This window comes from Cygnus olor, chromosome 5 (assembly GCF_009769625.2).
Source record: "Cygnus olor isolate bCygOlo1 chromosome 5, bCygOlo1.pri.v2, whole genome shotgun sequence".
Lineage (NCBI taxonomy): Eukaryota > Metazoa > Chordata > Aves > Anseriformes > Anatidae > Cygnus > Cygnus olor.
This window is the reverse complement of record NC_049173.1, coordinates 53,392,620-53,416,749: the sequence shown is the minus strand read 5'-3', so window position 1 is coordinate 53,416,749 and position 24,130 is coordinate 53,392,620. Positions and strand designations below refer to the sequence as shown.

The following is a 24,130-nucleotide window of genomic DNA, read 5'->3' as shown; positions in this document are numbered from 1 at the left end:
AGAGATTTTTATCTGGCCTTTCTTCCATAGCCTGTTGCAAGCAGTTTTTATATAATTCTCAAAACAGCTTGAAGCAAACACATGAAAAATGAATCTCATGGATGGGCTGAATGCCTTCTCCACTACAAATCTGTGTCAACGTTTTCTACCCTTAACAGCATCTTCTTTTTCGTATTGTTTCCAAATCTCAGGAATTTCTGATTTAGTTCTGTTAGATTTCCTAGCACCTTGAGAAAGTACCCAAAGACATCTAAACAGTGTGTCCAGTCCTTTTTGTCCTCTTTCAGACTTTCCTCTCTTCTACCTCCCTTCATCAGTGGCAGAAGTCCCTGATGATATGGCATATTCTTTAAGATAAGACCTCATAGTACTATGATTACAGCATTACCTGTTCAACTATGGGCTGAATGAAGTAGCTGCATGTGTTAGTTAAGTCAGCAAATGGTTGCAAAAGTCTGCTTGTGTCAGAGAAGGTTCAGGTCTGCAGAGGTGACCATGAGGATGATCTTCAAGGCTTTGGAAGCTCCTGAGCCATGAAGACAAGGAAAAAAAGAAAGCATCTGTCAGACTTTCTCAATCCCCTTTATGTGATGTTCCTCCCACTACTGGCCTGGTGTGACCACTCTTATTTTCTTGTATAGACAGAGGACAAAGCTCAAGGTTTTCCTGCTGTGGGCTGAGCTGGAAAGGCCAATTTCCACAGGCTCAGCAGTGTATCAGGGGATTGTCTCTGCTTAAGGAGTCTGTCATGATTCTCTTCTTGATAGGGGGTGGGAAGTGGGGGGCAAGATGGGTATCTGGCAAACCTCGTAGGGCAAGCAGGAGGCAAGATGACGGAATGTGCAGTATATCCATAAGGGTGGTGCAGTGTTAAAGAGGAATCTTTAACAATTAAAGTGAGAGTTGCATGTGTGAGGGAAGCTTTATGAGAAGGAGGTGAACATGTCATCTACAACTGAACAAATGCCAAGTGAGTGGTCATGATTAAGGTGTAAAAGAACCAAAAATCATAAAAAATGCATGTCAAAACCTGAGCTGCAGAAAGATCCAAAAAACTGTTTTTCTAAACATATTTATGTATGTAGTTCACTTTTTTTTTTCTTTTTTTTTTTTTTTTTCCCCTGATCCACAGGCAGCAGCTGCATTCCAAAATAGAAAGACAAAGAAACTCCCAGCAGAACTGGTTACTTTTTCCAGAGCCATATAAGGAATATTTTGCTTCTTGCTTACTAGTTCCACTCTGGCCCAGATATATAGTGACCCTGAATTATGATCATCTTCTGGCCACTAGGTACCCCTTGTGAATTGACCCATAAAATGGTTGCATATGTCACAAAAAACACATTGAGAAATGGCATTGATTCGCCTCTTCCCCGATTTAGGCAGTCTGTGATAGAAGGAAAAAAGAAATGAGTCAAAGAAAATCAGTCACCCTCTCACCTCAAGAGAAAGCTGCCTGAGAGGGATGCGTGGCCCTTGAGGTCTATTCAAGTGGGTTCCTTTACTCTGCTCATCAGCCCACTGCCTCACACCGGTGTAGTAAGCGGTATGACTAATATGCAGCATATGTTGTTTGCTCTCTCATCTTCTCCAGAGGAAGCAGCATATGTGCCAGTGTGTCTTGTTTGATAGGATTTTCTGCTGCCTTTTTGAATAGAGGTGTTGCTCTGCACTGATGCTGGAGAAAGCAGCTCCAAACAGTGCAGACCCTGTGCTGAGGGGACGATGGTGGGGTGTGGGACAGTGCTTAATTCTTGCAGCTGTTCGTTTCCCAGTCTCTGAAGAGTGGTAAAGTTTTGCCTGACATACAAGCAGGCTTTGCTCTGACTATATAGTGCTATCATGCAGTGAAATCATAACTGGGGTTCTCAGACCAGCACCTTTTGGCAATCACTATCTTTGCCTTAAGACAGAAAAAAATTAACCTTTTGAGCAAATTAGCAGGCTAGACATCAGGATAGCTAGAGAGCAGATTAAACATTTGGATGCACTTTCTGTGAGTTAGCTAGCAAGGCCCAGCCCCTTCTGCTGACGTCCTTCCTCTCTATCACACATCAGACTTTTCCCAGTGGAGCTGGAGAACAGGCTTCAATGAAAACTGCCTGTTTGCAGCTATATGGAGATTGCAGGCACCACAATCACTATTTCCTCTACCTGACCTGGAGCAGAAACTCCATCATCAGGATAGAAAGGTAGCCTTGTTGCCTAGCAAAGGTGGGATGATTTATCTCTGTCTCTAGATTGGTCCCTTTTCTTTGCTGCACAAGAGAATTGTTTTCAGACTTCCAAGGAGAATGAAGCGAGGCTAGAAATCACAGTGGATGTGTAAGAGCTGCTCTCCCAGGGAAGAGGAGTCAGGTTTTCTGTGCTTTTTGTTTCTGTGCAGCTCAGGACAATGGTTTTATCTGCCCCAATTATAGCCCTTGGGGCTACCTTAGGGACTGCAACTAGCATCCTTGCACTCTGCGGTCTCACCTGCTTCTGCAAATGCAAGCAACCTGGGAAAGGACTCTCAGAAAAGGACCAAGATGAGGATGTGGAAAATACTAAGCCCAGTGTGCTTCAGCCAGCCCAACAAGTAAGACACGATCTCTTCTTTACTCTGTGATTTTTCTTTAAATGCAGAGGGTGGGAATGCAACTTCTCTGTTAGGCTACTCAGCATGTGATTTATACTGCTTATTTATCTGCTTACCGGGTTCAGGATGTAACAGCAGGTTAATGGGAGGAGGACCGAGGGGAGCACAGAGACAGGAGCTGGGTGACCCACAGAATTGCCAGAGCAGGAGACAGCCGCCACACTGCCAAAAAGAAAGCTGCTAATGGCAAAAATAGGGGAGGAGGACTGGAAATGCTGCTCAGCTGTCAAGCTAGATCACAAGGGAAATCATTTCCTGAGGAGAGAAGGCTGGACTTTACCAGGTGGCACGCAGCATTGTAAAGAGGAGATGACTCCTGCTGGGATCTCCTGTAACAGCTATTTCTCTGACTCTATTCACATTATCTTATGGTTCCTGCAGGATAGTTCCCTGTCAACAGCTGGTTTCTTGTGAAAATCATCCCTTCTCCTCCCTCTGCCCCTCTGACTGGGGGAATTAATTGTGTGTGAAGTTAAAATCAGACATTGAAATGATAATAAAAATGCTAGTGAGAATCTGGACTGTGAGGACCGGACAATCTCAGCACACTGAATTGCTTTTTTACTTACAGTAAGAGCAATGTGATGTACCAGTAATATCAGGCATCCCCATGTGTCTTTCTGTCTTGTTATAATCCAAAAAATCCCCTGATTTATTTCCGAGCCTAATGAAAGAGAGAGCAATGGGAATCATAGGACACTTTTGGTATGCTTATTATTGGAAGCTGTCATTCAAAGTCAAATTTTTGACTGATTTTTTTGGTTGACTATAGTCTTCAGCAGGAGCTATGGCACTGGGCAGTCTCTGAAAGTATTATCTGTTGGCTGTTGCTTTTGGTGTTTTTATATGCCTAAATCCTTTTCAGTTTTATCTAGCCATTCAACCAAATGTTATGCCATAGCAGCCAAGTCCAAAAGCCAACGATCCATTGTATAAAAGTCTTTGTTTGCCTTTTAATTATCTGAGGTGCCTATTATTTTTGTATTATTAAGGAGTGTAGCGGGAGTCCTAATTGAACTTCTCTGTAATGCTTATAATTACATTTTCAGTCTCTCTTGATACTGCTCTTAGGCTCTCAGTAAAGGGCTACTCAAGGGCTACTCTCAGAGGGCGGGCTACTCAAGAGGACTATAAGGATGTTGCGAGGCTGTGCAGGGACAAAATTAGAAAAGCCAAAGCTCGTCTGGAGCTCTATCTGGCTACTGCCGTTAAAGATAACAAAAAAAGTTTTTACAAATACATCAACACAAAAAGGAGGACTAAGGAGAATCTCCATCCTTTACTGGATGCGGGGGGAAACTTAGTTACAAAAGATGAGGAAAAGGCTGAGGTACTCAATGCCTTCTTTGCCTCAGTCTTTAGCGGCAAGACCAGTTGTTCTCTGGATACCTGGTACCCTGAGCTGGTGGAAGGGGATGGGGAACAGGATGTGGCCCTCACTATCCACGAGGAAATGGTTGGCGACCTGCTACAGCACTTGGATGTACGCAAGTCGATGGGGCCGGATGGGATCCACCCGAGGGTACTGACAGAACTGGCAGAGGAGCTGGCCAAGCCCCTTTCCATCATTTATCGGCAGTCCTGGCTATCAGGGGAGGTCCCAGTCGACTGGCGGCTAGCAAATGTGACGCCCATCTACAAGAAGGGCCTGAGGGTAGACCCAGGGAACTATAGGCCTGTTAGTTTGACATCAGTGCCAGGGAAGCTCATGGAGCAGATTATCTTGAGTGTCATCACGCGGCACTTGAAGGGCAACCAGGCGATCAGGCCCAGTCAGCATGGGTTTATGAAAGGTAGGTCCTGCTTGATGAACCTGATCTCCTTCTATGACCAAGTGACGCGCTTGGTGGATGAGGGGAAGGCTGTGGATGTGATCTACCTTGACTTCAGTAAGGCTTTTGACACCGTTTCCCACAACATTCTCCACAAGAAACTGGCTGCTCGTGGCTTGGACTGGCGTACGCTTTGTTGGGTTAAAAACTGGCTGGATGGCCAGGCCCAAAGAGTTGTGGTGAATGGAGCCAAATCCAGTTGGAGACCGGTCACTAGTGGAGTCCCCCAGGGCTCAGTGCTGGGGCCAGTCCTCTTTAATATCTTTATCGATGATCTGGATGAGGGGATCGAGTGCACCCTCAGTAAATTTGCAGATGACACCAAGTTAGGTGCGTGTGTCGATCTGCTCGAGGGAAGGAAGGCTCTGCAGGAGGATCTGGATAGGCTGGACCGATGGGCTGAGGTCAACTGTATGAAGTTCAACAAGGCCAAGCGCCGGGTCCTGCACCTGGGGCGCAACAACCCCGAGCAGCGCTACAGGCTGGGAGATGAGTGGTTGGAAAGCTGCCTGGCCGAGAAGGACCTGGGAGTACTGGTTGATAGGCAGCTGAATATGAGCCAGCAGTGTGCTCAGGTGGCCAAGAAGGCCAACAGCATCCTGGCTTGTATAAGAAGCAGCGTGGCCAGCAGGTCTAGGGAGGTGATTGTCCCCCTGTACTCGGCTCTGGTGAGGCCGCACCTCGAGTACTGTGTTCAGTTTTGGGCCCCTCGCTACAAGAAGGACATGGAGGTGCTCGAGAGAGTCCAGAGAAGGGCAACGAACCTGGTGTGGGGTCTGGAGAACAAGTCTTACGAGGAGCGGCTGAGGGAGCTGGGATTCTTCAGCCTGGAGAAGAGGAGGCTCAGGGGCGACCTCATCGCTCTCTACAGGTACCTTAAAGGAGGCTGTAGAGAGGTGGGGGTTGGTCTATTCTCCCACGTGCCTGGTGACAGGATGAGGGGGAATGGGCTAAAGTTGTGCCAGGGGAGGTTTAGGTTGGATATTAGGAAGAACTTCTTTACTGAAAGGGTTGTTAGGCATTGGAATAGGCTGCCCAGGGAAGTGGTTGAGTCGCCATCCCTGGAGGTCTTTAAAAGACGTTTAGATGTAGTCCTTAGTGATATGGTTTAGTGGAGGTCTTGTTAGTGTTAGGACAGAGGTTGGACTGGGTGATCTTGGAGGTCTCTTCCAACCTAGACGATTCTGTGATTCTGTGATTCTGTAAAGAGCCCTGGCATCCTCATGCTCCTGTTGCAGTTTGTTCTGATGAAAGAAGACCAAGTCTACAAATTGTATTTGTAAAAGCTGGCGCAGAATAGCATTACCTTAGCTTCTATTTACTGGGGATGGGAGTAGGCTCCACTGGCCATGGCTGAACATCTGCACTGAGCTTAGGACTTCTCCAGAAATTGCTGCTAATTCTGAGCATTCATCCACAAGCATGGCCAATACTGGTTTGCATTTGCCTAGGATAAATTTTACCTGCTATCTTCCTTGTCTTCTTCGATACTTTTTGTCTATCTTCTTTGATAGTTTTGTCATGTCCTTTCCAGTCTCCTTTCTTGTTTAACCCATACAAGTGATTTGCCAACTCCTGTATAAAGTAGGACGTTGAGATTTTCCATATTTACTGTTAAAATAAATGAGAAATGTGTAACTTTGACAGTCATATCACTTTGCATAGCATTTTTTTCTAGCTGTTAGTGTCTGGGACAAAACTACCTACAGATAACTTCTCCACCAATCTTTTCCTACAGGAGATTTTTTGTTGTTCTTTTAACTTGAAAAACTCTTAAATCTTTACCCTAAGTCAATCATTTGAACGGCCATTTTCTTTTACACTACCTTTTGGGAAATATTTTAGTAAAGTATTAATCCAGTCTGGAGCTTGTCCTTCAGGCTGTCACCTCTCTTGCATGACTGAAATAACTACTAAGTCACCATGAAGTCCAGTTAAGCCCTCAAGTCCAATTAAGCCTGCAGTACCCAGAATATCATAGGTTATGGTCCTCACAATATTTCTACATTTATCAAGTTTTGCCTTAACTTAATCCAGTGTTTGACCAATACAGAATCAAATTATTCAACCTACCCTCAGTGCATCACTCTTTCTTGAATGATTGTATGCTTTCAGCATTGTCGACTTTCTAATTAGAAGCATGACTCCTAATGTTACTGTTTTGTTGTTTTGTCTTCTTTTTTTTTAAAAAAAGAAATTTGGTCATATTATAGCAGCTGAATGAACATTCTGTCAGAGAAAGTGCAAAATGTTCTTAGTTTGCATATTCTGTATGTTTAACAATTCTTTCCAATTAAAATAGTTTTGTTGCCAGGAACATGCATTCATTCTCCTGTCACTGATTCAGAATTAGTCTATATTCCTTGAAGGAATGAAACTCAAATTGAGTTCTGAGCCTGTGTCTCAGTTTTATCATCTGTGTCTACGTTTATAAATTGTCCTGTCAGGACTTTTTTCCAACTGCATTAGTACACTGTATGTCCTAGTCAGTGTTTGGCATACTTAATTATTGAAGCCTGTCAGGGCCACTGATTCTGATAAACAGAGATGACAAAAGAAAGATGAAGCAAGACTGCATTTTATCCACTTGGCATGTCTCCCATGACACTGATGCTTGTATTTGCTATAGATAGAGGCTCCCCATGGACATGACCTGCATATTTGAGAAGGAAGAGTTCAAACACAAAGATACATCTACAGAACAATTAATAAGTGCTGTAAATTTGCAAAGTGTCAGCAATGGGTGCAGATTAAACATGCCTAAACACATCCAGCAGTGGCAGCAATCTAGTGCATTGTCTGAGTGATGCTGGGCAGGCACCCAGAAGGGTTAGCTGGAGCCTCCTAGCTAATTTTGTTTTCTTTGCTTTCACACATTTTATGCAGAACTATATGAGTTTTCCTTTATTTAAGATATCGCTGCTGATTTGCAAAGGGAACTTCCATAGGACATTGCTCTGTAACTAGATTAGCAGACAGCACTTGGGTACAGAGCTGGCAGCAAAGATAATAAACAGAAGCAGATGCAATTGGAAGAGGGGGTGGGCTAGTCCCACTGTGCTTGCATATGTCTCTCATCTCTAATTCTGCAGAGCAGACAGACTAGAAGAATATTTAGACCCAGTGGAGCTCTTAGTCGCTGTGTGCTGATGGATTTCCTGACTAAATATCTGGCTTTTAGTAAGTGGAGAAAAGATTATATTAACAATACTTCACATTTGTATAGTGTTTTTCATCCCAAAGGGTCCCAAAGTGCTTCATGCACACAGCTACCCAGGCATGCTGATCTGGTGTGATGCTCAGTGGCTAGTAGGACAGCATGCTTATACAGAGGGTTTGGGAGAGAAGGAACAGCAGGCACTGGCTGTCATGGCAGGTACTTTGTGCATGTTAGGAGTCTTTGCAGAACAAAAATGACCTTTTTTTTTTCAAGCTATTGTCTACTTTTTCCTAACATATTTTGTTTGGTTGGTCTGTTTTAATTTTTAAGAATAGAAAACTGCATGTGAAACTTGGATGAGTAACTTCAAACTTCCTATGTATTTTAGTACTGATGAGGCTCACATCTCTAAAAGAGGGGTCTCACTACATTTTTATTATAGACCAGCACTGCATGACTTACATAATATCTAAGCTCAGCTGAATGCTAGGTGGGGATCTGCACACAGTGACGTGTTTCTTTTTCAACTCCTATTTCAGAGTCCTTGAAATTAGATGAGAAAATGCTGTTATGTAGTAGACTTCCTAAACACCAGTGTACTGGCCGTCTTGAGAAGATGGAGTCTCTGACCTAATTAGCTCTTCACCACTGCCAAGTCCATGTAACTGTAGTGCCATGGTCTCCATAAGCAGAGTATGACAAAAGAGCTACAGTCCAATACCTCTCTCTTTCTTCAGCTCTGTTTCTTAAGGAATAGGTATGCTCCCTCAGGACATCTGAACTGGGACCACAAAGTCCCAACACAGACAAGTGCCTCAGGGCACCATCTACATTCATTATTAACAGGAAACAATGAGACTAATGAAAAACTTTAATTACAATTACGAATGCCTTTTGGCTCTCCCTCACTCTAAACTTAATGCAGAATAGGTTGGCAGGCAGTGGGGTTGGAGTGAATCCTTCTGCACAGTAATCAATCCAAATGGCAGTTTTACTTCTCCTTTTTGTCTTTCATGCTTTGGAAACATTAATAAAATCTGATGAGAGGGTCAGAGTCATTTGCTAGTCAACTTTTGTTCTGTTGGTGAATTCAAATATAAATGAATCAGGAATGATTTCAGTTGTAGCAGAGGGGATTCTTTCCTGGGACATAAGGAAAACATGACTGTTATATTCCACTGATATATTTTTCGTTGTTTGAGGAGAACGTAATTCTTTGTGCCAGCCTTTGCCCAGTCTGCCTGGGCATTACACCATCTTTCAAGTTCTTCCATTGATACCATGGTCAGCAATCAGCAGGGAAATAAAATGTTAAGAAGTAACTCAGACAAATCAAAATGTCAATCCCTGTATAATAAAGGAGAACTGTGTGTCTGAGGGTCAGGTGGGGCTCTGGTCCTTAGAAACAACAGGTGTTTCTTGCTGCAACCAAACATCTGTAGAGGAGTGACTCTGAAAGGACGTACACCAAGTAGAAGGGTAACAGATTTGGCAAGAACATGTGGGCAGCAGCTTCTCTAACCAAAGAAATAATGACAGTAAGAATGACCAAGGGCACCATATTTTCTCCCTTTGTCTCAGCTCATTTAACACTGAAAGAATCAGAAGAATTAGTGCAAAGTAATAAACAACGTTTTAATTTTCAGTTCAACGTTAAGAAAACAGCAGAGCCAGTCCAGCCTCGACCACTCCTGAAGTTTCCCAACATTTATGGCCCCAAACCAGTGGTAACTTCACCTGAAATTGTTAACTACACACAGTATTCCTTGAAGACAACAGAAGAACCAGTTACTGGAAAACATACTGTTTTGGATGAGAACAGGATGAAGATACAAGTCAATGAAGAGCTTTTTGTTCTCCCTCAAAACGGTAAGAACATTTGGTCTTCAGACTACAGATTGCTTTTCTGGGTGTAGATCTGTAACACTTTTGAGCATAATGTTATTGTAATTAGAGAAATAAACATGGAAATGAAGAGATGGGGTGCTTTTCACTCTCTTATCATGAACATTATGAGTTCTATTTTAAATATATGTGTTTAATAGAAAGTAATCATGGAGCACATCAGGATATTCAGATAACAAAGACATAATTGAAACTATTTTTTTTTCTCTAAAAGTGCAAGAATTGCACTCTTGTGTTGAAGAATCTGTCTCAATGGAAGCAGACATTTTGTAGAAAAACATGTATTTAGAGTAAAGTTTTAGTGAGAGCAGTTGCCACAGTATGGGTGGAATACTTGGCCAAAACTAGGCAGAATTGCTCCTCCAGAAGAAATGCTAGCTGTCCAGCAACTGTCCCTGTCAGGGACATCGGCAGCATTGGTTCAAACTTGTACTTTAGTTTCCTTGCTTCTTTACTTCCACCAGTTCTGTGAGATGGTCTTGGTTTGTTGTAATGTGAAGTGAAACCAAAGGCTGATACCTAAGACATTTTTGCCAAACAGAATTCTTGTTTTCCAGCCAGCCCAAATGGTAGCATGCCAAAGCCTGGAACATAAGATTCCTGGAGCATACGAGAAAATGCAATGTTAATTATATACATCTGGCAGCAAGTCTGGGTTGCTTCCATACTGATTTTTACCTTCACAGCTGTTTTTTTAACAGCATAATTGACTCTTATGGTTACCATGTTACCACATTAATAAAACCTTACTGAAGATTTGCCAGAGGCACAATGCCATCTGTCATGATTTTTTTCAGAGCATTTATTTTTTAAAATTGCTTGAGATTATATTTTTGTCCTTCGGGGAAGAGGATTGCCACATGCATCCCTCCACCCTGAGACTTATGAGTATGCAAAAGCAAGGAGTACTATGGGAAGCAGCTGCATTAGAGGAAAAGACTGTCTGAGCCACATCCTTCAGTGTCAGGAAGAATATTACAGGGTGGAGAGCCTGAAGGATGATTGCTGCGTGTAGGATAAAGCTTTACATAAGTGTGTTGGTGTAAGAGCCTCTCTGCACTGGTAATGGCACAAGTTTACTTCCTTCTTTGCCTGATTTCATAGCTCAAGTATTGCTGAAATTAAGCCAGATTTGTTGCATTCTCCTTTTGGTGCCACATTGAACAGACACAGACCATGGATGAGACTTTTAGGAGGAAATGTGCTGGTCTCATTATTGTTGTCTGTGTGAGTCAGGACCGACCTTGCAGACAATAGATTTTGATGCCAAAAAGTTGTGGCTTCCCTTTTGGTCTTGCAATTTGCTTTATTTCAGTATGAAATATGTAGCCAGCTTCAAAAATGACACGTGGAGAAACTGCCTCAAAGCTTCCCAAGCTCATGATCTTTAACCTGGTTAAGTGCTATCTGAATAAATGTCATATTGGCCTTCTGCATGACAAAGACTGTAGAGTTAAATTAAAAAAAAAAAAAAAAGTTATAGAGGTCTGAATTAATGCAGAGAAGAACACAAGATGCAATTCAGCAATGTGTGTAACAAACAACAAACCAAACCAAAACAGTGTAAAACAATAGTGTAGATAAAAACAAACAAAAAAACCTATATAAAACAAGAGTGTAGTTTAAGCACCTTGACTTAGGCACAAGGTAAAAGAGCAAATCTGTGAAGCAACGTAGAGCACACAATGGTGAAGAGAGCAGGAAGCTTGTCCGGGTGCTGTAGAAGACCTGAAAGTGTGAGAAGAGAGAGCAAGAAGGAGATTCGGTGAGGGAAGAAGAAGGAACATAAGTGATATTCCTGCATACAAAGTGCAGGCATAGTAAGACATTTAGAAGAGTTGAGTCCAGACATGGTGCGTTTGTCCTTCTTGGAAGGTGAAGACTTGCTTGCTAATGGGGTTACTTCAGTTTCAGGTGTGGTAAAAGATGTGTGTGTCACGGAGCACTTGAACCCCGAGAGGGCAGCCAGCTGTAACCAGGTCCCTGAACTGCGCTACTCCCTCACATACGATCAACAAAAAGCTGAGCTGCATGTGGCTCTTCTGGAAGGTAAGGGGCTGAGATCTGCTACTAGTGATTCTCTGTCTGGAAGGTACAAGACACCTTCTGATTTTATAGAGAGTTCCCCTCCCACATTAAAATCAACATATTTCCCCAGAACCATTGGATGTTTCATTGGCAGCTGGATTTGCAGAATAGAAATACCTAGAGATGTCAATGCTCGAATGAACGTGCAGGGCATGGCTTGTGAACAACCAGTTGCACAGTTCAGAAGCAGAAGCCAGGAACTAGGATGGACTCCTCTAGTCCCAGCCCTGGTACAAAGCAACCTCTTATTTAATTTTTACTTTGGGGATAGGGGAGGGGATCTGCTATCTCCTTCCTCTCTGTGACTTTTTATCTTCAACATGACCCACTCCCTACTGCCTCTTGCTCAGGCCAAGTTAGAAGGTGAGTTGTAGACACCAGACTTACCCTGTAGGCCCCTGAGGAAGAAGGTCCCTCTGGCACCGCCTGGCCAGGCGGCTGGGCTCTGTGGCACTCTCCGAAGTAGAGACTGACAACCGTAACAGCTTCTCTGCTCAGGGCTGGAGCATCATCGGTTCCTCTGGGAAAGTAAAATAAGCTGACTGAATAATTCATGCACAGTGCAGATCTCTGTGGAAGCCTAATCAAATCACACCCTCTGAAGTGAGAATTGAATGGGTGCTAAACGGCGGCTGCTGCTGTGGACTGACTGGAGCAGCAATCCCTCCCACAGCCTCTGCTGCCCTGCAGGGTGGATGCCCTGGGCTGCCGGCATGGCTCTTCTGCAAGCCTGCTCCTCCCTGGGTGCCCCAGTGCCACCCAAGCTGTGTCTGCTCTGCTCCCCAGCTCCTCTCCCCCAGAAATCAGGGGACTACAGTTTTCCGTGGGGCCTGGCAGCTCGGGAACAGCTCTCCTCAGACTGACTGCAGCAGGGACTTCGGTTTTGCCCACGGAGTCCTGCTGTTCCATGACCCCTCTAGGGAAGGAGTACTCCTCTTGCTGCACAGAAGGCAGTGTAATTCTCTTGATGCAGAAGAGGAGCATAAAATGCCATTCTCATTCTAGACTTTTCAACATAAAAGGGATATAAAAATAGGGATCAATGTCTCTTGACACAGATCTTTTGGGCTGTGGGGTGGCTTCTGAAGGAGTTATTTGCCAGAGGTTGGACAAGCAGAATGTAATAACCCTTAGGCATATCCCACCCTGGCCTGCAGGTGTGGATGTGTGCCAGGAGAGAGCTCCCTCCCGTCTCTGATGCCTATGAGTGACAATCCTGCTTTTAAACCTTTTTAAGAAGCTTTCTTTGTGTGCCAAGGTAAAGGTAAATGGGAGCTCCCTGTCCCTGTGCCATGCTGTGTCTCATCTCATTGCTGCTCTGCATCTTCAACAGAGCATGTTTCTTTGAACTCAGCTGATGGTCTCCCAAACACCAACAGCATCCTTCTGCAGCGACAGAAGGACAAAGACATTGTGCAACATGAGGAAAACACCACAGCATGGACTCATGGCTTAGTCTGCTCTGTGCAAGCAGGAACTGGAGTCAGTGTCTATGTGGCTGTTTCATTTTATGGCTTTTATGAAATAAGCAATTTAGCCACCAATATTTATGGGCTGTCTTTTATGAGAGGTCCTTAAAGTCAATCCTTCCTTTCCAGCTATGCATGGCAGAATGAGTGGTGACCAGGATGCTGGCTGCCATTGCTACATACTGGGCACACTGGTGAGCAAGTCTGGCATTGCTGAAGCCCAGACAGAGCTGAAGAAGAAGGTGCTTCACACCCTCTGGGAGGAGGTCTTGCGGTTCCCATTAACCGAGGAGGAGATGCCAGAGGGGACACTGACTCTCACCCTGAGAAACTGCGACAAGTTCTCCAGACACAGCATTGTGGGGGAACTCAAACTGAGCCTTGCTGACATAGAGGACTCCTTTGGGATGGCCCAGTGGGAAAGGCTAAAGATGCCAGAGAAGGTATGGACTAAGTCTGTGTTGGTAGACCAGAAACTCCATTTTTTTTGGGGAAAAAAAAGAACCCAAAACTCTCCAAAAAAAACCAGTGTTTTTTTGGAGAAGAGAAGCCCTCTTCCAAAACAGCTGCATGTCCTTGGGTGGGTGGCTCTGTTCATTTGGGCCCAGGTTTGGCCGGGTGATGTGTGACTGCAGAAGTCACTTAGCACTGCTATGTGTTGACCTCACCATTTCAGAAAGCAACCAAAAGCCCATCAACCCAGTCCCTGCATCTACAACTCCCAGCATGTGTGCCAAAGCTCCCTTTTCCCCTCCCTCAATTACATGACAATCTGACACTGATATCTGCAATTCAAAGTCTATGTTTAGAAGTTACGTGAGTTTCTGTGTGTTAACGATGCAGGGACTGTGGTAGCAAAAGTACAGCGACCAGACTGTGCCTACATTGCAGGAAGGAGGGACTCTGCTGCGCTGGGTGGGGTAGGGTACATGGTAGCAACTGAGTGAGCCTTTAGCTATTCAAGTGAAACACATTGATGGGACCAAAATGCTGAACTGAAGACAAGGAGCCGTTGCTCCTCAGTACAATCAGCCCAGCAGCGCTATTTGTTCTGGCTGATGTCAAAATATCACCCATTGCATTGTATTTTTTTTATTATTATTTTTATTTTTTGGTGGGCGTTGTTGTTGTTTTGTTTTGTTTTTTGTTTTTATGACAAAACTTATCTTTCTTTTGTTATCCACATCTTCCCAGTCGCACAGACAGGGAAAATAGGGGAAAGGATTCCAACAGTATTTGAAGTATGTACAGGGAGTGCCTCATTTGTATTAACATTTTACAAGCAAATTTCCTCAGGAACCTTTTCTCTGCTGTAAACTAGATTATTCTAGCAGCAGCAATATGCTTAACAACACAGCAGCAGGACACTGCTGTTGTTGCTTATAGTACATGGCTACAAACAGCTACCTACTGTACTCTGGTATGGCACAAGGTGAGCGATGCAAAATAACGCTAGTGTTGTTGCTAACCCTGCTATAATAAATTATTGCTTGTCACCATTGAGGGTGAGAGCTCTCCACTGAGCTGGTCATAGTCACAGAGTAGATTGTTTCTGATTTCCAATATTGATAATTTATCTGATCACCACTTGAATGCTAATAGGGCCGCCTATTCTGAAAAAAAACCTCTGGCAGAGAAAGGGGCAGAAGAAATAAATGGGTGGTCTGAATCAGTTTCATAAAGCAGAAGGCTAAATAGGTACCTAATAGCTGTAAGTTGAACTGAGACCCCAGATTGTTGCTTCAAAAAAAGATGTCCAAAAAAAACCCTATTCCAATATAAGCCATAATAATTTTAATTCCCAGACCAAGATAGACAGAGGTCTCTCTGATCCCTAATCTACTGTAGTATCTGCTTTGTAAACAATACCCAAGAAGCAGCCAGTCCACGGCAATGGTCAGTTTTCACTCGTACACCTGACAGAGTCCTGACATACTGGGTACTCTGGGACACACAGAAACAGGACAACACTCATTGCTTCTCCAGGCTGACAGCACAAGGTTAACACTAACAGTACTGCTGAACAGTGCCCCAATTTGAGCTGAGGATGTGCAGTGAAAGCTGAATTTGCGTCATCTGGGACCTGAGAGAGCCAACCATTGCACAGACAGCTTATATACAGATCCTGAATCATTCATTGAGAACCAGAGCGGGAGGCAGTGAGGAAGAGCTGATCAAAAAAGAGCAGCTATTTTTGACAGCATCCATCTAGGAACAAAGTTATTGGGCTTTGTTTAAAGTCTGACATTTCCTTGAAAAGCTGTGTGCTGCAGAATTTTTATTCCTAGCCTCCCGGTAATTCTCCCACACAAGGAAAAGCTCAGAGGGAAGCTTACAGCTAACCAGGTAGTGCAATTAGTATTCAGGAATTCATGGAGTGCTGTGAGCAATGCAAAACATAGATACTGCAGACTGATATCCTTATCTTGTCTTCCTTCCCTCCCAGTGCTTTGCTAATGACAGTGATGATAGCGGCTGCTTGCATAGCACCTTCCCTTTTGTGATTTCATGGTGCCTTGCACACGTAATTCACCGATGACCCCCTGATGCCTGTTATCCTCAGTGCACAGAAAGGAAGACTGAAGCTCTGGCAGTTGTGTGAATTCGCTAGGCTGTAGCACAAAGTGCTGGTTATGAATTTACAAGGGAAAAAACAAACAAACACAACAGAAAGAGTGAGAAGGAAAGGTACCCGTGGCTCAGTCTCTTCATGCAAAACTCCAGCAGAAACCAACCATTACAGGTTTTGGTTTCATGTGGATACAGGCTGGTCAAGAACTTGATCAGAACATGAGAGGCTAAAAAGCCATACGCACAACATGTGATGTGTGTGTACAATGTGTGTGTACAACATGTGTGTGTGCACGTGTGCATTCACACCTGCCACCCTCTCTCTACCTCTCAACCTTTACTGTATGTATCTGTGCCTGGAGGTACAGGAACCTTATTATAGCCAAGAGCTATAGAGTGAGACCTGGTGAGATACAGGGTGGATGCATAAGCAAAAAAACAGTTTATAACTTGCCTTAAACTGTGTTTTTGTATTGAGGTGGTATTTGGATTGGTCCCTCCATGTACAAACACCTATTCTGTTGTCGTAGACACACAGCCACTTAAATCTGCCTCTGCTTTTGTTTCTTTTTCTTAGATTCACTTGCATTTAGGACAGGATTTCTGTAAGTGAAACATATACAAGCCTTTCCTTGCTACCTGAGTGTATGAAGGAAGATTTACTTGTGCTGATTGGGGATTGAATTTCAGGCTTCCCTGCTAATGGCCTCCCACCTGATTTGTGCAGGACAAATAAATCATTCAAAGCAGACACTGAGGACAGCTATGCTTTCTGGAGACTCAATCAGCTCACAGGGAGCGTACAGGGGGCCTGTCCTTGCCTGTTGCAAGAAACCCGGTGAAAACTTAATTTGAAATATTTATGGCTCACTTAAAACGGCAAGTGGAGAGCACAGAAATAGCCTGGAGAAGGGCTGTCTGCCCTAAAGCTTGTAGATCACGCTAAGGAGTCCAAAGGGAGTCTATTGAATTGACATTGGCTTTCTGTGACTCTTCTGGGTCGTTAACCACACACTAAAACAGATTTCTGTCACAAGCTTGCACTCACCAAGAGAGCAGCCATTCCCTTTCGCCCCTCGCCACAGGCCCGCAGCCTCTACTCATCCACCTCCCGCCAGGCCGCAGCGCTGCTTTCCTAGGCGAGGTCAGCTGCTGGCGCGATCGTTTCCCTCCTGCTCTGCCTACGGGGATACTTGTGCAGAGTGAGTTAAGGGAAGAAAGGTCAGGAGGCTAAGAGGCCAATTGCTGATGGGAGGAAAGGAATAAAAGGACAGAAGAAGCAAGCAAACAAACAAAACCCACTGCCAACAAAAAAACACCACCAAACAAACAAAACAAAACAAAACAAAAACAAAAACTAAAAACAAAAACAAACAACCGCCACCACCACCACCACCAACAAAAAAAGCATGGTCTCCTGAAGTGAATGCTTGATTGTTCAGAGCATTTGACCCGGAGGAAATCCCACCTGGGCAGCAGGGCTGTTCACAGGCTGAGGGAGGACAGGCCAGGAAGGAAGGGTAAAACTGACAGAGGGCTTTAGGTTGGCTGTTGTTTTTTCTAATACCAGATAAGGGTTAAAGAAGGTTCAACACTGGCTCCAGAGTATGGCTGTGTGGCACAATCCAAGGTATTGCTTGGCAGTTAGTTAGTGGAACCTGCCTCCATGTCTGGTCAGAGCCCCCTCACACAAATGACAAGTGAATTATGAAAAGCAGTAATGGAAGTAGGGGATATAAATAAAGGACAGCTATATAGTTTCTCTTAAAACAAGTATCCACCTATTTGCACACAGTTCAGTCCCAAATTATTTTCTTCTTACTAAATATGACACTAAAAGTAGCTGTTGGGAAGCAGTTGCTTTCCAGCAGCAGAAGAAAGAAGTAACCCATGTGACCTGGGCCTTATGAGTGAAGGAACCCTCTCAGACATGTTTCCTGGTTTATTCTCACCCCTTTTAATTTTAAAGACTCCTGTAGAGAGACAACTTGGTCAGTCTATGACCTTACACCCATGCCCTTGTGCTATTCAGTTTTCCTAACGTTATGTCCCAGATTGTATCAGAAATTAACCTTTGCTGTATCTTCATTTCCAGGAGCCATCTACAGGCCATGGAGAGGTTCTGCTGTCTGTCAGCTACCTGCCAGCAGCTAACCGCCTGCTTGTGGTGATTATTAAGGCTAAAAATCTCCATTCCAAGCAGCTGAAAGATCTACTTGGAAATGGTGAGTGAAATAGTGAGTGGAACAGCACTAAACAGAGATTATTGTTTCTGCTGTGCCTAGAAAGAAAGTGGGGAGGATGGTATTTGGCAGAAAAAATATATTTGGCTTAGAAAGCTAGAGACTTAATAGTTTTTAAAAGTGAAAACCAAAACCCCCAAGATCATACTCTATCACTCAGCCTGATGTCATCAGTTAAATTTCCCTTGTGTTCATTCTATTGCATGATCTCTCTCTGCTTCTTCTATAGATGTTTCTGTCAAGGTGACACTGAGGCATCAGTCCTTGAAGCTGAAGAAGAAGCAGACCAAACGTGCAAAACACAAGATCAACCCTGTCTGGAATGAGATGATCATGTTTGAGGTGCCTCATGAGCTGCTGCGTGCCTCCAGTGTGGAGCTGGAAATGCTGAGCCAGGATGCTGCTGGCCAGAGCCATGTGCTCGGCAAGTGCAGCCTGGGATTGCACGTCACAGGAACGGAGAGGAACCACTGGGAAGAAATGCTGAGAAACCCCAGGAGACAAATTGCCATGTGGCACCAACTCCACATGTAGGTACACCATGATTACTGCCAACCAGATTTCCACCAAGCCTCTGAGCATGGAGGAATAAGCTGCATTTCACCTTCCACCTTCCCATACACAAAGTGGCCTGGCACAGCAGTCTTCTTAGGCCACCCTCCCTAATTTCCTGCCAAAAGAATGCCTCATGATAGCCCAGGGAACTGTCTGGAAAATGTATTTAGAGGACAATCTCTCACCCAATCAAGTGGTCCTCTGAAACAGGGGCTTGGCTGTCTAGATGGTTTGAATTACTTTTATTAGCCTGCCCATTGACATTTCTGTGACGTCCCTGTTTCTGTAGAGGAACAGAGGGAAGCAGAGGAATCATGGAAATTTAAGCTGTTCCTTGGCACCTGGCACTGTCACCCAAGTTCCTGTTGAGGGCTGGCTCCATTATTACAAACATGCAGCAGCCATTTTGCCAGCCACTGTTTTTCACAATGCTTTATAAGATCATAAGAAATGAAGATCACAACATTAATGTTGACTTCTGACCCAAAGTAGTAGTATGAAGGAAAGAGAGAAGCCATGTGGAAGCATAGACCAATTTACAGTAGATGGATATCTAGAAATAGAGAAAACAGAGGAAGAAGAGAGACAGTCAATACTATCATCCTGTGTAACCTTTGAAGCAAACACTGCCAAATAAGAAGTCAAATACTTTCCTTCACTTTTGTTTCCTAGGGTGTTCGATATCTTAGATTTAAGGTTCATAAAAATTGTTGAAAGCACGAATGTTTCATGATCCTATGATAGAATACCCGTATTTTCTATCTTTCTATAATGTCACCCAGGAAGACCCTAAACATGGACAAACAGTTATTGTGGATGTTACCTCCAAAATCTTGGACCAAATCCTTCTGCTTACTGACATTTTTTCTGTTTGGGAATTTCTGATCTGGAAAAGTCTCAAATACACTAATTATAATCCAGGCAGCATCTAAGACTAGACAAAATAAGTGGGATCATTTCATACCTTAGCAAATGATTGATGGTTTTGGTTTGACAGTTAACTATGACACTCAAATCCTCATACCAGCATTACTTGAAGACAACCCTTAAGAACTGCGATGTATTTCATCACTTCCAGACAGAAGGAATTCACTGACCAGACAGACTCTCTAGGGCTGTTTTTTTGTGTGCACTTTCAAGATTTGACATGGCTTAAATGTTACTGTTTACTCTCCTTTTATTGTCTAGATGGACTGAAAAGCTGGAATTGGCAGCAATGATGTTATGACCTCAAATGCACACTGCTTGTTCTACCACTTTGTTTCAAGTAGTAGACACAGCTTTGTCTACATGCATGGGGACAAGACATCTAAAAAATCTGAGAACAGAATCATATGGTTTGTAGCACTGAAAAACTCTGAGAACATTTTTTTTTTCCCAGGGTCAGCTTGACCCTCTATTTATTTCAAATATTAAGCTAGGCTTTATCTAGAATCCATCCCATTTTGCTGGTTTAGTCAAACAAGTCTAGCAAATTGTCATGTGAAGGATACTACCCTGCAGAGAAAGTGAAAACAACCAGAATCAGTCTCTGAAAACTGCTGAAGTGCCAGGCACAGAAGTTTATGAACAGAGGGGTGATGTTCAGCTGGAAGCCACTCACTGTTATTGACTGGGGCTGGTATTGCGACCAACTCTGTTTAACATCTTCATTAAAGACCTGAACAACAGGATGGAGTACACCCTCAGCAAGTTTGCTGAGTTTGATCCTTGGAGAAGATCAGAGAGAGAGAGAGAGAGAGAGAGAGAGAGAGAGAGAGAATGAGAGAGAGAGAGAGAGAGGAAGGAAGGAAGGAAGGAAGGAAGGAAGGAAGGAAGGAAGGAAGGAAAAAATCCTTTTTTACTGTGAAGATGATCGAACACTGGAACAAGTTTCCAAGAGAGGTTGTTGATCCTTGGAGACACTCAAACCTGCCTGGACATGGTGCTGGACAACCTGCTGTAGTTTACCCTGGCTTGAGCAGGGATGGGGTTGGACAAGATGAGATCTTCAGAGGTCCTTTCCAACCTCAGTGATGTTGTGACTCTGTGAACAAATCAACAAGGTCAAGGTACACTGGAAAACATTAACCATACACTGCTATTCCCATTATAGGTGGTGTAGCCAGAAGTTACAGGATCACTTTGAAGAAAGTGGTAAAAACAGCTTTGACCAAGCAAACAAACAGAAAAGCAAAATATGCCAATGACTCTTATACCTAATGATTTCATGTCTGATATCGCTCCACTGGCTAGGGGGGATTTAAACAAAAAAGGAATTGGCTTCTTTTTTTGCTCTATGGGCTTTTGTTTATTAAGAAAAAGATGTAGGATTCTGTGAATAAACTAGCCACAGTAGAGATTTAGTTGATAGAGCATTCTTACTAGTAGCTGTGTTCATGATTTGTCTGTATGTGTTCCTATAGATTTGGAATAATGTTTTCCATTTAAGTGCAAAATTTGTTGTCATGTTGGCGTACTCTACCTATAGTTTTCTGGCAGTGCTGCAGTTTTCTTCTTTCTTTTTAGGATAATGATAAGAAGGATAACTTCATGGTATGGTGCTATTTGGCTGGCACTGAAAGCCTGAAGGGCCAAATATTTGTCTTGCTGCCAAGAGATTTCTCTAGTTCTGCCTCCTGCTTATTTTAATGAGCCTTTTATAACGTCTTGGTGACTGATTGTAAACAGCATTATCTGCCTCTGCCCCTGGTGATTTTGGCACACCCTGTAATTAGATAGCAATCCTACAGCATCTAAGAAATAGCCCCTTGAAATCTGATTTTGCTGTGAAAAAGAATAATGTCCTCTTTTACAGCAGAAAAGATGTATATACAGATGAACACAAAACTTTCTTAGGGGCAAAGTGGTGGCATTCATGTTAAAGACTGGTGTTGTTCCCTCCTTTGCTGCATCAGAATTGAAATGGGCAAGAGGAGTACAAATGTATGCATCTCTCCTGGTTCAATCTTTTTTGTTTTCTGGCGTTTTAGCCTGGGAAGAATGTTTTTTGCATTCACCATAGTCTTAACAACCTGCCAGGTGTTGGTTTAACGAGGCAGCTGTTTGTTCAGGGACTAAAAGGCAGTGCAGTTAAGGGTGCTGGCTCCCATGAGCAGAAGGAATGCTGCGTACGTGTGGTACTGGAGGGGCAGGGACGCCCAGCCCGGGCCCTTTTGAACTCTGTTAATAGGGGCTGTTTGTCATCACATTCCTGCACCTGTCCAGGGCCCTGCCCTTATCCCAGGTTACCAACCGCCTGTATCACATGTTTAGCCATGCTTGTATGTCCCTGAGCCCCGGCACCCCGTGGGCCGCAGAAGCTGAACAGGCCCAAGGAGATGAACTGTGCAGTTACTGTGGTAGATGGCAACATTATAAATATAAACAAAAAGTATTGGAAATTCTCAGTGTCATCATATCGAGTAGTTTCAGCAATACGAGGAGTAGAAGTATCACTTCAGTGTAAAATTGCCGGAGAAGTCAGGCAAACAGCCCCATGGTTTTCAGTTCCTGAAGCTGTAAATACAGGAGTATCAGCGAGCATGACTGACATGTCTTAAATTAAGGGCTGCTGCTTATAAACTGCATTGTACAAGAAGAAGCTAAAAAAAAAGCAGTTATGACAATTAATGTTCGTAAGCTCTGTGTGTGACCAAGCAGCCAGGTATTTAGATTCCCCAGTGGTGATTCAGCGGTTGCACAGATCATTCTGCCTACTATAACCCACTAACATGAAGGTGCAAGTATGGCTGTAAGTGAAGTAGGGAGGAAGGAAAAAAATGCAGTCTATCTGGTCAGAAAGAACAGTCCTTTTCACAAAGCGCCAGGGGACAGGGACTCTGAGGATGGGGGTTCACTATCCCTCATCCAGTGACAGAAACCAAATGACACTACTGCTGTCAGACAGAATGAGAAATGCAGTTCCCATATTGCATCCAGCATCTCCTGGGAGAGCTGGTCTTCTGCTGAGACCTCTGTTCAGAGGAGGGAACTGAGAGGCCAGAAGTAACCTGTGGCTACATTAAGGTGCTATTTGGTCAAAGCATAGATGACAGCCATATGTTGTTTTGCCTTGGCCTGCCCTCAGAGCTAGATCTTCCCAAACAAATGACCTAGTTTGATTTTAGTCTATTTGTGATACTGTAAAAGAGGCAAAAAAAGCATAGATCACCAATAGTCCCTAAAACATCTATGGGATATTTTAGAGTCATTACTACCCTTGGCCACCTTCCTGAGTTGTAAGGGCCAGTGGTTGCAGCTTGTCTCCTCTAAGTGTAGCACTTTTTCAGTGGACAACTTATTTCCCTCATTTCTTGTCCCAAATATCCTTGCATGATGATAGGAACCATCTTTGCTTTGCAAAGAGGTAACACTTCAGAAATTAATGGAAAATTCCCTTCAACAGGACTGGGATAAGGCTGGGGAATTTTTCAGGCTCAACTATTCTCCCAGGCATTACTGTGCTTTCAACACTTTGAACAAAAGTACTCTGAATTTTTTTAGCATCTGTCATCAGTACTTTGTGGGAGTAGTGTCCCAAGACACACATTTTTTACTGGAATGGAGGAGGTTGTAATTTGGGCTCTAGAAATACAGCCCAAGGTTTACCCAAATTTTCCTGATGTGTGTGAATCTGAGATTCTGGACATGATCTTCATCAAATCATGTGCAGGAAACTGCATGTTACTTTAATTACTTGCTTCCTGTGATGACCATTGAAAAGGCAAACTGTGTAGTGATTTCTCACATCAGTGCTGCCACCTCTGCAGCATAAAGACACAATAGCTGTAAATTGCATACTATGCATTACAGCTCAACTGTTCTTCACCACTGGCAAGCACATGATTCATAGACAGCAATATGGTGGGAAATAGTTTAAAAACTGTATCAATAGCAGGGCACAATAAGCACAATGACATTTAGTTAAATCCGGAAGCCAAGGTAGCTTGGACCACGCTTCTTGCACTCTTTTGGAGGTCAGTTTGAAGTTCGATTGGACTGAAGGGCAGAGCTTTGGCAGCATCTTTTATGTGTTTCAGAATGTAGCGATGTCTCAAAATGAATTTGGTTCGTGTGCTGAAAGATAAGCATGATGAGCAAATATAAATACTTGACACTTTATATTGTTTTATTTTGTGTTGGTAATATCAAACTCTACAACAATAGTGGCAAAGTGAAGTAGTGTTTTGTGGCCTTCCAGCATGAGAAGGCTTTTCTGCTTACTCAGTCCTTCAGTGTTTGAATGTGTTTATTGTACAGAGCAGATATTGTTTGTCAAGACTATATTGTACGCACAGTCCAAAGCACAAACAAGAGCATGAGTCTCAACCATTGTGTCTAATGTTACAGCACAAAATGTAAATCACCACAAGTAAATAATTCCAAACTGTATTGACATTGTGTCTGTTTGTTTGCTGTAGGGTAAGTCCCCTGTGTGTGCGGCTCACAAGCCAGACGTACAAAACACTGGGATAAGTCCACAGAAGGTCCTCTGCACGGTACCTCCAAGGAATGGGTATACTATGAGAAGGGGAGCAGCCAGAAGTGGAGTCCTGTTCTGGCCACACATTGGAAAGCTGTTGGCTTTTCAGCAGGGTGGTGGCTAAGCAAAGCTGTAAAGGCTTTCCTGCAGCTTGAAGAGGTTAGGGAATAGGATCTGGCAGTCAGCTTCCACCCAGATACAGGCT

The 24,130-nt window shown here is 43.6% G+C and overlaps 1 protein-coding gene across 2 annotated transcripts; it reads left to right on the top strand.

Moving 5' to 3' along the window:
- Nucleotides 1–2,025: 2,025 nt before the first annotated feature.
- On the top strand, nt 2,026–22,594 carry SYT13 (synaptotagmin 13). Of its 2 annotated transcripts, none has more exons than XM_040559259.1 (6): nt 2,026–2,578; nt 9,277–9,499; nt 11,444–11,584; nt 13,222–13,535; nt 17,759–17,888; nt 18,136–22,594. In XM_040559259.1, the coding sequence occupies exons 1-6, from the start codon at nt 2,396–2,398 to the stop codon at nt 18,438–18,440; spliced, it is 1,296 nt and encodes a 431-aa protein (XP_040415193.1). In that variant the 5' UTR covers nt 2,026–2,395; the 3' UTR covers nt 18,441–22,594. The 2 variants fall into 2 exon arrangements, with proteins under 2 accessions (XP_040415193.1, XP_040415194.1); XM_040559260.1 differs by having other exon boundaries at nt 2,051–2,578; nt 11,450–11,584.
- The last annotated feature ends 1,536 nt before the right edge of the window (nt 22,595–24,130 follow it).

Coding starts and splice junctions, on each gene's coding strand:
- SYT13 (XM_040559259.1), top strand. CDS start 2,396: ATGGTTTTATCTGCCCCAATTATAGCCCTTGGGGCTACCTTAGGGACT. Junction 2,579..9,276: donor TGCTTCAGCCAGCCCAACAA/GTAAGACACGAT, acceptor TTTAATTTTCAG/TTCAACGTTAAGAAAACAGC. Junction 11,585..13,221: donor GCATGTGGCTCTTCTGGAAG/GTAAGGGGCTGA, acceptor CTTCCTTTCCAG/CTATGCATGGCAGAATGAGT.